Source organism: Oncorhynchus tshawytscha, linkage group LG14 (assembly GCF_018296145.1).
Source record: "Oncorhynchus tshawytscha isolate Ot180627B linkage group LG14, Otsh_v2.0, whole genome shotgun sequence".
Classification (NCBI taxonomy): domain Eukaryota; kingdom Metazoa; phylum Chordata; class Actinopteri; order Salmoniformes; family Salmonidae; genus Oncorhynchus; species Oncorhynchus tshawytscha.
In genome coordinates this window covers 57,712,614-57,730,227 of record NC_056442.1, presented here as the reverse complement: position 1 = coordinate 57,730,227, position 17,614 = coordinate 57,712,614, and the positions used below count along the sequence as shown (strand labels likewise).

The window sequence follows — 17,614 nt, the reverse complement described above, 5'->3', positions numbered from 1 at the left end:
AGACACACAGACCAGCAGCCATTTCCATTTACAACGGGGACGTTGTTCGACAGCAGATTTTATACCCTTTGACTTTTCTCAGGTCAATGTACTCCTTATTTTTCCGTTTGTATCTCCCCGCAGGCCTTGAACCCAGGACAAGGTCAGTGTGTGCCTCTGTATCAGTTAGTTGCCTGAACGGTTTTGCTAGTAACAAGGCAATTCGATGGACACACATTCACCCTGTGTTGCACCACGACAGGATCTAGAAACACGCTCACCCTCTCCCAGAGTCTTTCCCAGGGTTAGCTTGTGTCTGTCCACCATCACATCCTGCAGCTTATGTTTCAGCTCATCACTGATGCCAAGGGTGTTCACTGAGGAGGACAACAACAACACATAAACAACAACACATTAACAACACCACATAAACACCACCACATACACAACAACAACATAAACAACAACACACAAACAACACCACATAAACAACAACACATAAACAACACCACATAAACAACAACACATAAACAACACCACATAAACAACAACACACAAACAACACCACATAAACAACAACACACAAACAACAACACATAAACAACAACACATAAACAACACATAAACAACACCACATAAACAACAACACATAAACAACAACACCACATAAACAACAACACATAAACAACACCACATAAACAACACCACATAAACAACAACACCACATAAACAAGAACACATAAACAAGAACACATTAACAACACCACATAAACAACAACACCACATAAACAACAACACACAAACAACACATAAACACCACCACATAAACAACAACACAAACAACAACACATAAACAACAACACATAAAATATTATTCAGATCCTCTGGCTTTGATGCCTCATAATGTGAGCTGTGAGCTAATAGGGGTGTCAGTGGGCTGACTGTGAAGGCTCTGAGAGACTCTGGGTTGAGGTCAGTGATAAAGTAGTCTACAGTACTAATCTCTCTCTCTCTTTCTCTCTCTCTTTCTCTCCCTCTCTCCCTCTCTCTCCCTTTCTCTCTCTCTCTCTCTCTCTCTCTCTCTCTCTCTCTCTCTCTCTCTCTCCCCCTCCTCTCTCTCTCTCTCTCTCTCTTTCTCTCTCTCTCTCTCTCTCTCTTTTCTGTCTCTCTCTTTCTGTCTCTCTCTTTCTGTCTCTCTCTCTTTCTCTCTCTCCCCTCTCCCTCTTTCTCTCTCTCTTTTTATGTCTCTCTCTCTTTTATGTCTCTCTCTCTCTCTCTTTCTTTCTGTCTCTCTCTCTCTCTCTCTCTCGCTCTGTTCATTACCAGGTGACATCATTCCAAGTATAAAAGTTTTGGAGAGCAACCAGGATATGAGATCATAAGAGTTGAGTTTCTCCAGATAGCCTTGTCCCCAGCTGGCTGAACCCTAACAGCAGTGTGTGTGTGTGTGTGTGTGTGTGTGTGTGTGTGTGTGTGTGTGTGTGTGCGTGCGTGCGTGTGTCTATGTTTGTGTCTAGTGATAGCGTGGAGACTGTACGTCACATGACAGATGCTGTTTTCACATCTGGACCAAGATGTTGAGAAGGAGGGAGGGAGGGAGAAAGAGAAGGAGAGAGAAAGAGAGAGAGAGAGAGAGAGAAGAAGGAGAGCGAGAGAGAGAGAGAGAGAGAGAGAGAGAGAGAGAGAGAGGGAGGGAGGGAGGGAGAGAGAAGGGAGAGGGGGGAGGGAGGGAGGGAGGGAGGGAGGGAGGGAGGGAGGGAGGGAGAAGGAGAGAGAGAGACAGAGTGAGGGAGGGAGGGAGGGAGGCCAGATGTTGCCACGTGTTTGTCAGACAACAATATCCTCCGTCCCCCGACATGTTAACATGGAATCTAGGATGATTGTGACTGAAACTAGCTGTCTGGAGCCGTTCCCGGGGCTGTTGGGATCTTCAGAGGTAAACAAGAGTAAAGGAGCTCTAATCCCACCTCTCTCACACACACACACACACACACACACACACACACACACACACACACACCCTATTCCCCTACCCCTCTCTCTCCATACTAATTCTCTCTCCCTCTCCCTCAGCTCCTCTCGTTTTACACTCTGTGTTTGTCTCTCGTTCTCTGGTCCCTTTGTCTGTCCTGTGTGTTGAGACATGATGAAAGGAGACAACAACAGGGACAATAGCAGGACGAAACGTTGCCTTTGTGTAAAATGACTCTGTATGTACTGGTATTCATACAAAACATGCACAAACACACGCACGCGCACGCACACACACACACACAAAGACACACACACACACAAAGACACACACACACACACACACACCCACACACACAAAGACACACACACACCCACACACACAAAGACACACCCACACACACAAAGACACACACACACACCCACACACACAAAGACACACACACACCCACACACACAAAGACACACGCACCTGAGTGTACAGGTATGAGGTGAAACAGAGAAGCAGAACCCACACTCTGAGACTGCAGGATAGAAATACACTATTAGAATGTATGAGTGATGCCATCTTCTCAGTGAATGAGTTCGCCTATCTAGCTCTCCTCCTGAACGTCTACACTGGAACAGCTGTCTGACTGTAATCAGATCAGAAGGTACCATGTAATAACTGGTGAGTACTGTTGGCATACGAGACTGATGGTACTCTACTGTACTCTACTGTACTCTATTGTAGTGTACTGTACTCTACTGTACTCTACTGTACTTTACTGTACTCTACTGTACTGTACTCTACTGTACTCTACTGTACCGTACTCTCGTGTGCTCTACTGTACTCTACTGTACTCTACTGTACTGTACTCTAGTGTGCTCTACTGTACTCTAATGTACTTTACTGTACTCTACTGTACTGTACTCTACTGTACTGTACTCTAGTGTACTCTACTGTACTCTAATGTACTTTACTGTACTCTAATGTACTTTACTGTACTCTACTCTACTGTAGTGTACTCTAATGTACTCTACTGTACTCTACTGTAGTGTACTGTACTCTACTGTACTGTACTCTACTGTACTCTACTGTAGTGTACTGTACTCTAATGTACTCTACTGTACTCTACTGTACTGTACTCTACTGTACTGTGCTCTACTGTAGTCTACTCTACTGTACTGTACTCTACTGTAGTCTACTCTACTGTACTCTAATGTAGTCTACTGTACTGTGCTCTACTGTACTGTACTCTACTGTACTGTATCGTACTGTACTGTACTCTACTGTACTCTACTCTACTGTAGTGTACTGTGCTGTACTCTACTGTACTTTACTGTACTCTACTGTACTGTACTCTATCTACTGCACTGTACTCTACTGTAGTGTATTGTACTGTAGTGTACTGTACTCTAATGTACTCTACTGTACTGTACTCTACTGTACTCTAATGTACTGTACTCTACTGCGCTTTACTCTATCTACTGTACTGTACTCTACTGTACTCTACTGCAGTGTACTCTACTGTAGTGTACTGTACTCTAATGTACTCTACTGTACTGTACTCTACTGTACTCTAATGTACTGTACTCTACTGCGCTTTACTCTATCTACTGTACTGTACTCTACTGTACTCTACTGCAGTGTACTCTACTGTAGTGTACTGTATTCTAATGTACTCTACTCTACTGTACTGTACTCTACTATACTGTACTGTACTGCACTCTACTGTACTGTACTGTACACTATAATACTGTACTATACTATACTGCACAGTACTGTACTCTACTATACTGTTCTCTTCTATACTGTACTGTACTCTATTGTACTCTAATGTACTCTGTTTTACTGTACTCTACTCTAATGTACTCTAGGGTACTCTGTTTTACTGTACTCTACTTTACTGTACTCTACTGTAATCTAGGGTACTCTGTTTTACTGTACTCTACTCTACTGTACTCTACTGTACTCTGTTTTACTGTACTCTATTCTACTGTACTCAACTGTACTCTAGGGTACTCTATTTTACTGTACTCTAGGGTACTCTGTTTTACTGTACTGTACTCAACTGTACTCTAGGGTACTCTATTTTACTGTACTCTAGGGTACTCTGTTTTACTGTACTGTACTCTACTGTACTCTAGGGTACTCTGTTTTACTGTACTCTACTCTACTGTACTCTACTGTACTCCAGGGTACTGTTTTCTACTGTACTCTACTGTACTGTAGTCTACTCTACTGTACTGTAGTCTACTGTACTGTAGTCTACTCTACTGTACTCTACTGTAGTCTACTCTACTTTACTGTACTATACTGTACTCTATTGTACTGTGCTCTATTGAATGGTACTTGGCTGTAGAGGGGTGTTATTAATGTATTGATGCTAAGCTCAGCTTATCTCTGGGTGGATTCAGCTAAAAACAGACCCTGGTTATGATACTGTCCTCATCAACGCTCCTCTATAGGACACTGAAGTACTGTGTTAGGCCAGGCACAGGCAAAGAGGGTAAACACTATACAGGTACAGCATACAGTATGTATGTAGTATTGTTTAGGTGGTATAGTATTCAGTATGTGTGTGGTATTGTATGGTATACAATATGAATGTAGTAATGTATAGGTGGTATAGTATACAGTATGTACATAGTATTATATAGTATACAATATGTATGTAGTATTTTATAGGTGGTATAGTATTCAGTATGTGTGTAGTATTGTATGGTATACAATATGAATGTAGTAATGTATAGGTGGTATAGTATACAGTATGTACGTAGTATTATATAGTATACAGTATGTATGTAGTATTTTATAGGTGGTATAGTATTCAGTATGCGTGTAGTATTGTGTAGTATACAATATGAATGTAGTAATGTATAGGTGGTATAGTATACAGTATGAACATAGTATTATATAGTATACAGTATGTATGTAGTATTTTATAGGTGGTATAGTATACAGTATGTATGTAGTATTATATAGGTGGTATAGTATTCAGTATATATGTAGTATTGTATGATATACAATATGAATGTAGTATTGTATAGGTGGTTTAGTATACAGTATGTATGTAGTAGTGTATAGTATACAGTATGTATGTAGTATTGTAAAGATGGTTAAGTATACAGTAGGTATGTAGTATTGTATAGCTGATACAGTATACAGTAGGTATGTAGTATTGTATAGGTGATACAGTATACAGTAGGTACGTAGTATTGTATAGGTGATACAGTAGACATGTAGTATTGTATAGGTGATACAGTATACAGTAGGTATGTAGTATTGTATAGGTGATACAGTATACAGTATGTGTGTAATATTGTATAGGTGATACAGTAGGTATGTAGTATTGTATAGGTTATACAGTATACAGTAGGTATGTAGTATTGTATAGGTGATACAGTAGGTATGTAGTATTGTATAGGTGATACAGTAGTTATGTAGTATTGTATAGGTGATACAGTAGTTATGTAGTATTGTATAGGTGATACAGTGTACAGTAGGTATGTAGTATTGTATAGGTGATACAGTATACAGTAGGTACGTAGTATTGTATAGGTGATACAGTAGATATGTAGTATTGTATAGGTGATACAGTATACAGTAGGTATGTAGTATTGTATAGGTGATACAGTATACAGTAGGTATGTAGTATTGTATAGGTGATACAGTATACAGTAGGTATGTAGTATTGTATAGGTGATACAGTAGGCATGTAGTATTGTATAGGTGATACAGTAGTTATGTAGTATTGTATAGGAGATACAGTATACAGTAGGTATGTAGTATTGTATAGATGATACAGTATACAGTAGGTATGTAGTATTGTATAGATGATACAGTATACAGTAGGTATGTAGTGTTGTATAGGTGATACAGTATACAGTAGGTATGTAGTATTGTATAGGTGATACAGTATACAGTATGTGTGTAATATTGTATAGGTGATACAGTAGGTATGTAGTATTGTATAGGTTATACAGTATACAGTAGGTATGTAGTATTGTATAGGTGATACAGTAGGTATGTAGTATTGTATAGGTGATACAGTAGTTATGTAGTATTGTATAGGTGATACAGTAGTTATGTAGTATTGTATAGGTGATACAGTGTACAGTAGGTATGTAGTATTGTATAGGTGATACAGTATACAGTAGGTACGTAGTATTGTATAGGTGATACAGTAGATATGTAGTATTGTATAGGTGATACAGTATACAGTAGGTATGTAGTATTGTATAGGTGATACAGTATACAGTAGGTATGTAGTATTGTATAGGTGATACAGTATACAGTAGGTATGTAGTATTGTATAGGTGATACAGTAGGCATGTAGTATTGTATAGGTGATACAGTAGTTATGTAGTATTGTATAGGAGATACAGTATACAGTAGGTATGTAGTATTGTATAGATGATACAGTATACAGTAGGTATGTAGTATTGTATAGATGATACAGTATACAGTAGGTATGTAGTGTTGTATAGGTGATACAGTATACAGTAGGTATGTAGTATTGTATAGGTGATACAGTAGGTATGTAGTATTGTATAGGTGATACAGTATACAGTAGGTATGTAGTATTGTATAGGTGATATAGTAGGTATGTAGTATTGTATAGGTGATACAGTAGGTATGTAGTATTGTATAGGTGATACAGTAGGTATGTAGTATTGTATAGGTGATACAGTATACAGTAGGTATGTACTATTTTATAGGTGATACAGTAGGTATGTAGTATTGTATAGGTGATACAGTAGACAGTAGGTACGTAGCATTGTATAGGTGATACAGTAGGTATGTAGTATTGTATAGGTGATACAGTATACAGTAGGTACGTAGTATTGTATAGGTGATACAGTATACAGTAGGTACGTAGTATTGTATAGGTGATACAGTATACAGTAGGTACGTAGTATTGTATAGGTGATACAGTATACAGTAGGTATGTAGTATTGTATAGATGATACAGTATACAGTAGGTATGCAGTATTGTATAGATGATACAGTATACAGTAGGTATGTAGTATTGTATAGATGATACAGTATACAGTAGGTATGTAGTGTTGTATAGGTGATACAGTATACAGTAGGTATGTAGTATTGTATAGGTGATACAGTATACAGTAGGTATGTACTATTGTATAGGTGATACAGTAGGTATGTAGTATTGTATAGGTGATACAGTAGACAGTAGGTACGTAGTATTGTATAGGTGATACAGTATACAGTAGGTACGTAGTATTGTATAGATGATACAGTAAACAGTAGGTACGTAGTATTGTATAGGTGATACAGTATACAGTAGGTACGTAGTATTGTATAGATGATACAGTATACAGTAGGTATGTAGTATTGTATAGATGATACAGTATACAGTATGTATGTAGTATTGTATAGATGATACAGTATACAGTATGTAGTATTGTATAGATGATACAGTATACAGTATGTATGTAGTATTGTATAGATGATACAGTATACAGTAGGTAAGTATTATTGTATAGGTGATACAGTAGGTACGTAGTATTGTATAGGTGATACAGTATACAGTAGGTACGTAGTATTGTATAGGTGAGACAGTATACTGTATGCAGTATGTTGGACTTGGACTGTTTCTATCAATAGATGAGTATGTGTTGGGGCAGGCTTGCTTCCATCTCTGGTGTCAGAGAAAAACAGGCAAGTTGACAGGGAGACTCTATCCATCTAGCTATACATATCCTGAGGTCAGTTACATGTAAGGACATGTAGAGAAACGCCCATCTTCCACTGCTCTAGGATCAGGTAGGTAGGATCTAGGATCAGGTATGGAGAGACAGAGGGACTCACATGTGGCCTCAGTGGTCCTGCGGCTGTATGTACGTCGTGCTCTGTACCTCACCACCAGCTCTCCACTCTCCATCATGGGCTCAAACACTTCCCTGTTAACACACACACACACACACAAACGTATATGCACGCATGCACACACACACACACACACACAACGTATACACACACACACACACACACACACACACACACACACACACACACACACACACACACACACACACACAAACGTATACACACACACACAAACGCACACACACACACACACACACACACACACACACACACACACACACACACACACACACACACACACACACACACACACACACATAGAAACATAAATCAGTTGTCACACCTGTAGTCAGATGGACAAACACAGCTGAAGAAGTACATTTCTGTATTATGAAGGAATCTGAGTCTGACCAAAACAGATTGGTTCCAGAGTCTCTAAATGGGTTCTAGAATCTCCAGTGTGGTTTTAGAGTCTCCAAATTGGTTTAGAGTCTCCAGATCAGTTATAGAGTCTCCAAGTGGGTTCTAGAGTCTCCAAAACGGTTCTAGCCTCTCCAAATGTGTTATAGAATCTTCAAATGGGTTCTAGAGTCTCCAGATGGGTTCTAGAGTCTCCAGATGGGGTATAGACTCTCCAGATGGGTTACAGACTCTCCAGATGGGTTATAGACTCTCCAGATGGGTTATAGACTCTCCAGGTGGGTTATAGACTCTCCAGATGGGTTATAGACTCTCCAGATGGGTTATAGACTCTCCAGATGGGTTACATAGACACTCCAGATGGGTTATAGACTCTCCAGAGGGGTTATAGACTCTCCAGATGGGTTATAGACTCTCCAGATGGGTTATAGACTCTCCACACACACACATCTGCAGCCAGATGCACAAACACAGCTGTAGAACATTTCTCTAATATGTCAGAATCCAGTTTTATAACAGTCGTTCTACAGGCCCCAGAATGCACGCTGACACAAAGAGAAAACCCCTGTTTTCTTAGCTAATACATGACATTTACCATTACGTCAAACACACACACACACACACACACACACACACACACACACACACACACACACACACACACACACACACACACACACGCACACACTCCGCCTGGGAGACTGAGGAGTCTACTCACCCAAAGCGTGTCTCCTTCCGCCGTAGTTTGGCCACGTACACTGCCATTAGGACTGCTAGCGCCACGGCAACAGCTATCGCCATGACAACATACCACCAGTGCCAAGAGAAGAGCGGCTGGTAAGAGGGATCTGGGGGAGGGGAGGGAGGCGGGGGGGGATCAGTCATGTGGTTCCTTGAGGAGAAGGACAGAGTTTCTAGAGAAGCAGTGCTACTGGGGTTGTTGTAGGGCGTGGGGGTTGTGTGTGTGTGTCTGTGTGTGTCTGTGTGTATGTGTGTCTGTTTGTGTGTGTCTGTTTGTGTGTGTGTGTCTGTGTGTGTGTGTCTGCGTGTGTGTCTGTGTGTTGTGAATGTGTTTGGGTGTGTTGTGTGTGTTGAGTGAATGTGTTTGTGTGTATGTGTGTGTGTGGGGGTTGTGTGAATGCACTTGTGTGTCAATGGGGGTGTATAGTAGATACCAGGGTGTATAGTTTACTACGGGGGTTATAGTAGATACCAGGGTGTATAGTAGAGACCAGGGTGTATAGTAGAGACCAGGGTGTATAGTAGAGACCAGGGGTTATAGTAGATACCAGGGTGTATAGTTTACTATGGGGGTTATAGTAGAGACCAGGGTGTATAGTAGATACCAGGGTGTATAGTAGAGACCAGGGTGTATAGTTTACTATGGGGGTTATAGTAGATACCAGGGTATATAGTAGAGACCAGGGTGTATAGTAGAGACCAGGGTGTATAGTAGAGACCCGGGTGTATAGGAGATACCAGGGTGTATAGTAGATACCAGGGTGTATAGTAGAGACCCGGGTGTATAGGAGATACCAGGGTGTATAGTAGATACCAGGGTGTATAGTAGAGACCAGGGTGTATAGTAGATACCAGGGTGTATAGTAGATACCAGGGTGTATAGTTTACTACGGGGGTTATAGTAGATACCAGGGTGTATAGTAGAGACCAGGGTGTATAGTAGAGACCAGGGTGTATAGTAGATACCAGGGTGTATAGTTTACTATGGGGGTTATAGTAGATACCAGGGTGTATAGTAGAGACCAGGGTGTATAGTAGAGACCAGGGTGTATAGTTTACTATGGGGTTATAGTAGAGACCAGGTTGAATAGTAGAGACCAGGGTGTATAGTAGAGACCAGGGTGTATAGTAGAGACCAGGGTGTATAGTAGAGACCAGGGTGTATAGTAGAGACCAGGGTGTATAGTAGAGACCAGGGTGTATAGTTTACTATGGGGTTATTGTAGAGACCAGGGTGTATAGTAGAGACCAGGTTGAATAGTAGATACCAGGGTGTATAGTAGAGACCAGGGGTTATAGAAGAGACCAGGGTGTATAGTAGATACCAGGGTGTATAGTTTAATATGGGGTTATTGTAGAGACCAGGTTGAATAGTAGAGACCAGGGTGTATAGTAGAGACCAGGGTGTATAGTAGAGACCAGGGTGTATAGTAGAGACCAGGGTGTATAGTAGAGACCAGGGTGTATAGTAGAGACCAGGGTGTATAGTTTACTATGGGGGTTATAGTAGATACCAGGGTGTATAGTAGATACCAGGGTGTATAGTAGAGACCAGGGTGTATAGTTTACTATGGGGGTTATAGTAGATACCAGGGTGTATAGTAGATACCAGGGTGTATAGTAGAGACCAGGGTGTATAGTAGAGACCAGGGTGAATATTTTACTATGGGGTTATAGTAGATACCAGGGTGTATAGTAGAGACCAGGGTGTATAGTAGAGACCAGGGTGTATAGTAGAGACCAGGGTGAATATTTTACGATGGGGGTTATAGTAGATACCAGGGTGTATAGTAGAGACAAGGGTGTATAGTAGATACCAGGGTGTATAGTAGAGACCAGGGTGTATAGTAGATACCAGGGTGTATGGTAGATACCAGGGTGTATAGTAGATACCAGGGTGTAAAGTAGATACCAGGGTGTATAGTTTACTATGGGGGTTATAGTAGAGACCAGGGTGTATAGTAGATACCAGGGTGTATAGTAGAGACCAGGGTGTATAGTAGAGACCAGGGTGTATAGTTTACTATGGGGGTTATAGTAGATACCAGGGTGTATAGTAGAGACCAGGGTGTATAGTTTACTATGGGGGTTATAGTAGATACCAGGGTGTATCGTAGAGACCAGGGTGTATAGTAGAGACCAGGGAGTATAGTTTACTATGGGGGTTATAGTAGAGACCAGGGTGTACAGTAGAGACCAGGGTGTATAGTAGAGACCAGGGTGTATAGTAGAGACCAGGGTGTATAGTAGATACCAGGGTGTATAGTAGAGACCAGGAGTATAGTTTACTATGGGGGTTATAGTAGATACCAGGGTGTATAGTTTACTATGGGGGTTATAGTAGAGACCAGGGTGTATAGTAGAGACCAGGGTGTATAGTAGAGACCAGGGTGTATAGTAGAGACCAGGGTGTATCGTAGAGACCAGGGTGTATAGTAGAGACCAGGGTGTATAGTAGAGACCAGGGTGTATAGTAGAGACCAGGGTGTATAGTTTACTATGGGGGTTATAGTAGAGACCAGGGTGTATAGTAGATACCAGGGTGTATAGTAGAGACCAGGGTGTATAGTAGAGACCAGGGTTATAGTAGAGACCAGGGTTATAGTAGAGACCAGGGTGTATAGTAGAGACCAGGGTGTATAGTAGATACCAGGGTGTATAGTAGAGACCAGGGTGTATAGTAGAGACCAGGGTGTATAGTAGAGACCAGGGTGTATAGTAGAGACCAGGGTGTATAGTAGATACCAGGGTGTATAGTTTACTACGGGGGTTATAGTAGATACCAGGGTGTATAGTAGAGACCAGGGTGTATAGTAGAGACCAGGGTGTATAGTAGAGACCAGGGGTTATAGTAGATACCAGGGTGTATAGTAGAGACCAGGGTGTATAGTTTATTTGATTTATTTTGTGTTATTTTACTATGGTCTCCTCTCTCTCTGTTTTATTTTACTGTTTATATTTTTGACAACATTTACTTTTATTTCACTACATTCCTAAAGAAAGTATTGTACTTTTTACTCCATACATTTTCCCTGACACCTAAAAGTACCCGTTACATTTTGAATGCTTAGCAGGCCTTAAAATGGTCCAATTTGCACTTATCAAGAGAACTTCCCTGGTCATCCCTGCTGTCTCTGATCGGGAGGACTCACTAAACAGAGAACATCCCTGGTCCATCCCTACTGCCTCTGATCTGACAGACTCACAAAACAGAGAACATCCCTGGTCATCCCTACTGCCTCTGATCTGGAGGACTCACTGAACAGAGAACATCCCTGGTCATCCCTACTGCCTCTGATCTGGAGGACTCAGTGAACAGAGAACATCCCTGGTCATCCCTACTGCCTCTGATCTGGAGGACTCACTAAACAGAGAACATCCCTGGTCATCCCTGCTGCCTCTGATCTGGAGGACTCACTAAACAGAGAACATCCCTGGTCATCCCTACTGCCTCTGATATGGTGGACTCACTAAACAGAGAACATCCCTGGTCATCTCTACTGCCTCTGATCTGGAGGACTCACTAAACAGAGAACATCCCTGGTCATCCCTACTGCCTCTGATCTGGAGGACTCACAAAACAGAGAACATCCCTGGTCATCCCTACTGCCTCTGATCTGGAGGACTCAGTAAACAGAGAACATCCCTGGTCATCCCTGCTGCCTCTGATCTGGAGGACTCACTAAACAGAGAACATCCCTGGTCATCCCTGCTGCCTCTGATCTGGAGGACTCACTAAACAGAGAACATCCCTGGTCATCCCTGCTGCCTCTGATCTGGAGGACTCACTAAACAGAGAACATCCCTGGTCGTCCCTACTGCCTCTGATCTGGAGGACTCACTAAACAGAGAACATCCCTGGTCATCCCTACTGCCTCTGATCTGGAGGACTCACAAAACAGAGAACATCCCTGGTCACTCCTACTGCCTCTGATCTGGAGGACTCACAAAACAGAGAACATCCCTGGTCATCCCTACTGCCTCTGATCTGGAGGACTCACTGAACAGAGAACATCCCTGGTCATCCCTACTGCCTCTGATCTGGAGGACTCAGTGAACAGAGAACATCCCTGGTCATCCCTACTGCCTCTGATCTGGAGGACTCACTAAACAGAGAACATCCCTGGTCATCCCTGCTGCCTCTGATCTGGAGGACTCACTAAACAGAGAACATCCCTGGTCATCCCTACTGCCTCTGATATGGTGGACTCACTAAACAGAGAACATCCCTGGTCATCTCTACTGCCTCTGATCTGGAGGACTCACTAAACAGAGAACATCCCTGGTCATCCCTACTGCCTCTGATCTGGAGGACTCACTGAACAGAGAACATCCCTGGTCATCCCTACTGCCTCTGATCTGGAGGACTCAGTGAACAGAGAACATCCCTGGTCATCCCTACTGCCTCTGATCTGGAGGACTCACTAAACAGAGAACATCCCTGGTCATCCCTGCTGCCTCTGATCTGGAGGACTCACTAAACAGAGAACATCCCTGGTCATCCCTACTGCCTCTGATATGGTGGACTCACTAAACAGAGAACATCCCTGGTCATCTCTACTGCCTCTGATCTGGAGGACTCACTAAACAGAGAACGTCCCTGGTCATCCCTACTGCCTCTGATCTGGAGGACTCACAAAACAGAGAACATCCCTGGTCACCCCTGCTGCCTCTGATCTGGAGGACTCAGTAAACAGAGAACATCCCTGGTCATCCCTGCTGCCTCTGATCTGGAGGACTCACTAAACAGAGAACATCCATGGTCATCCCTGCTGCCTCTGATCTGGAGGACTCAGTAAACAGAGAACATCCCTGGTCATCCCTGCTGCCTCTGATCTGGAGGACTCACTAAACAGAGAACATCCATGGTCATCCCTGCTGCCTCTGATCTGGAGGACTCACTAAACAGAGAACATCCCTGGTCATCCCTGCTGCCTCTGATCTGGAGGACTCACTAAACAGAGAACATCCCTGGTCATCCCTGCTGCCTCTGATCTGGAGGACTCACTAAACAGAGAACATCCCTGGTCGTCCCTACTGCCTCTGATCTGGAGGACTCACAAAACAGAGAACATCCCTGGTCACTCCTACTGCCTCTGATCTGGAGGACTCACTAAACAGAGAACATCCCTGGTCGTCCCTACTGCCTCTGATCTGGAGGACTCACTAAACAGAGAACATCCCTGGTCATCCCTACTGCCTCTGATCTGGAGGACTCACAAAACAGAGAACATCCCTGGTCACTCCTACTGCCTCTGATCTGGAGGACTCACAAAACAGAGAACATCCCTGGTCATCCCTACTGCCTCTGATCTGGAGGACTCACTAAACAGAGAACATCCCTGGTCATCCCTCCTGCCTCTGATCTGGAGGACTCACTAAACAGAGAACATCCCTGGTCATCCCTACTGCCTCTGATATGGTGGACTCACTAAACAGAGAACATCCCTGGTCATCTCTACTGCCTCTGATCTGGAGGACTCACTAAACAGAGAACATCCCTGGTCATCCCTACTGCCTCTGATCTGGAGGACTCACTGAACAGAGAACATCCCTGGTCATCCCTACTGCCTCTGATCTGGAGGACTCAGTGAACAGAGAACATCCCTGGTCATCCCTACTGCCTCTGATCTGGAGGACTCACTAAACAGAGAACATCCCTGGTCATCCCTGCTGCCTCTGATCTGGAGGACTCACTAAACAGAGAACATCCCTGGTCATCCCTACTGCCTCTGATATGGTGGACTCACTAAACAGAGAACATCCCTGGTCATCTCTACTGCCTCTGATCTGGAGGACTCACTAAACAGAGAACGTCCCTGGTCATCCCTACTGCCTCTGATCTGGAGGACTCACAAAACAGAGAACATCCCTGGTCATCCCTGCTGCCTGTGATCTGGAGGACTCAGTAAACAGAGAACATCCCTGGTCATCCCTGCTGCCTCTGATCTGGAGGACTCACTAAACAGAGAACATCCATGGTCATCCCTGCTGCCTCTGATCTGGAGGACTCACTAAACAGAGAACATCCCTGGTCATCCCTGCTGCCTCTGATCTGGAGGACTCACTAAACAGAGAACATCCCTGGTCATCCCTGCTGCCTCTGATCTGGAGGACTCACTAAACAGAGAACATCCCTGGTCGTCCCTACTGCCTCTGATCTGGAGGACTCACAAAACAGAGAACATCCCTGGTCACTCCTACTGCCTCTGATCTGGAGGACTCACTAAACAGAGAACATCCCTGGTCGTCCCTACTGCCTCTGATCTGGAGGACTCACTAAACAGAGAACATCCCTGGTCATCCCTACTGCCTCTGATCTGGAGGACTCACAAAACAGAGAACATCCCTGGTCACTCCTACTGCCTCTGATCTGGAGGACTCACAAAACAGAGAACATCCCTGGTCATCCCTACTGCGTCTGATCTGGAGGACTCACTGAACAGAGAACATCCCTGGTCATCCCTACTGCCTCTGATCTGGAGGACTCAGTGAACAGAGAACATCCCTGGTCATCCCTACTGCCTCTGATCTGGAGGACTCACTAAACAGAGAACATCCCTGGTCATCCCTACTGACTCTGATATGGTGGACTCACTAAACAGAGAACATCCCTGGTCATCTCTACTGCCTCTGATCTGGAGGACTCACAAAACAGAGAACATCCCTGGTCATCCCTACTGCCTCTGATCTGGAGGACTCACTGAACAGAGAACATCCCTGGTCATCCCTACTGCCTCTGATCTGGAGGACTCAGTGAACAGAGAACATCCCTGGTCATCCCTACTGCCTCTGATCTGGAGGACTCACTAAACAGAGAACATCCCTGGTCATCCCTGCTGCCTCTGATCTGGAGGACTCACTAAACAGAGAACATCCCTGGTCGTCCCTACTGCCTCTGATCTGGAGGACTCACAAAACAGAGAACATCCCTGGTCACTCCTACTGCCTCTGATCTGGAGGACTCACTAAACAGAGAACATCCCTGTTCATCCCTGCTGTCTCTGATCTGGAGGACTCACTAAACAGAGAACATCCCTGGTTATCCCTACTGCCTCTGATCTGGAGGACTCACTAAACAGAGAACATCCCTGGTCATCCCTACTGCCTCTGATCTGGAGGACTCACTAAACAGAGAACATCCCTGGTCATCCCTGCTGTCTCTGATCTGGAGGACTCACTAAACAGAGAACATCCCTGGTCATCCCTGCTGCCTCTGATCTGGAGGACTCACGAAACAGAGAACATCCCTGGTCATCCCTGCTGCCTCTGATCTGGAGGACTCACTAAACAGAGAACATCCCTGGTCATCCCTGCTGTCTCTGATCTGGAGGACTCACTAAACAGAGAACATCCCTGGTCATCCCTACTGCCTCTGATCTGGAGGACTCACTAAACAGAGAACATCCCTGGTCATCCCTACTGCCTCTGATCTGGAGGACTCACTAAACAGAGAACATCCCTGGTCACTCCTACTGCCTCTGATCTGGAGGACTCACTAAACAGAGAACATCCCTGGTCATCCCTACTGCCTCTGATCTGGAGGACTCACTAAACAGAGAACATCCCTGGTCATCCCTACTGCCTCTGATCTGGAGGACTCACTAAACAGAGAACATCCCTGGTCATCCCTACTGCCTCTGATCTGGAGGACTCACTAAACAGAGAACATCCCTGGTCATCCCTACTGCCTCTGATCTGGAGGACTCACTAAACAGAGAACATCCCTGGTCATCCCTACTGCCTCTGATCTGGAGGACTCAGTAAACAGAGAACATCCCTGGTCATCCCTACTGCCTCTGATCTGGAGGACTCACTAAACAGAGAACATCCCTGGTCATCCCTACTGCCTCTGATCTGGAGGACTCAGTAAACAGAGAACATCCCTGGTCATCCCTACTGCCTCTGATCTGGAGGACTCACTAAACAGAGAACATCCCTGGTCATCCCTACTGCCTCTGATCTGGAGGACTCACTAAACAGAGAACATCCCTGGTCATCCCAAGTTGTATTTTACTGGGTGACTTTCACTTTTACTACAGTATGAGATTTGAGTACTTTTTCCACCACTGTTAACGGTTATAACGACTTAGTCACCTCTCTCTCCCACAAAGAAGCTAACACTCGCTCTCTCAAATTAAATATCCCCCTCTTTCTCCCTCCCAAATAAACCATCTCCCTCTCTCATTGTCCTTGTTGCGTAGTCCAGGGTGTATAGTAGTCTGGTTCTATTACCAGAGATACTCCCGGTTCTGTTACTGCTTCTAAATCTGAATGACACGCCTCTCCCCCTCCTCTCCTCTCCTCTCCCCCTCCTCCCCTTTCCCCCTCCTCTCCTCTCCCCCTCCTCTCCTCTCTCCCCTCCTCTCCTCTCCCCCTCCTCCCATCTCCCCCTCCTCTCCTCTCCCCCTCCTCCCCTTTCCCCCTCCTCTCCTCTCCCCCCTCCCCTCCCATCTCCCCCTCCTCTCTCTCTCTCCCCTCCTCTCCTCTCTCCCCTCCTCCCATTTCCCCCTCCTCTCCTCTCTCCCCTCCTCTCCTCTCCCCCTCCCTCCCATCTCCCCCTCCTCTCCTCTCCCCCTCCTCCCCTTTCCCCCTCCTCCCATCTCCCCCTCCTCTCCTCTCCTCTCTCCCCTCCTCTCCTCTCTCCCCTCCTCCCATCTCCCCCTC

At 44.4% G+C, this 17,614-nt stretch overlaps 1 protein-coding gene across 1 annotated transcript in view; it reads right to left on the bottom strand.

Annotated features, from left to right (window-relative positions):
• The window catches only part of LOC121839173 (tyrosine-protein kinase receptor UFO-like), a 56,233-nt gene that overhangs the window by 31,717 nt on the left and 6,902 nt on the right, over positions 1-17,614 (bottom strand). Inside the window, exons 4-6 of the mRNA XM_042296580.1 lie at positions 8,925-9,054; positions 7,769-7,860; positions 261-356 (exon numbers count right to left, since the gene is read on the bottom strand). Of these exons, the coding sequence (XP_042152514.1) occupies positions 261-356; positions 7,769-7,860; positions 8,925-9,054 (318 nt within the window). The remainder of the gene's footprint in view (positions 1-260; positions 357-7,768; positions 7,861-8,924; positions 9,055-17,614) is intronic.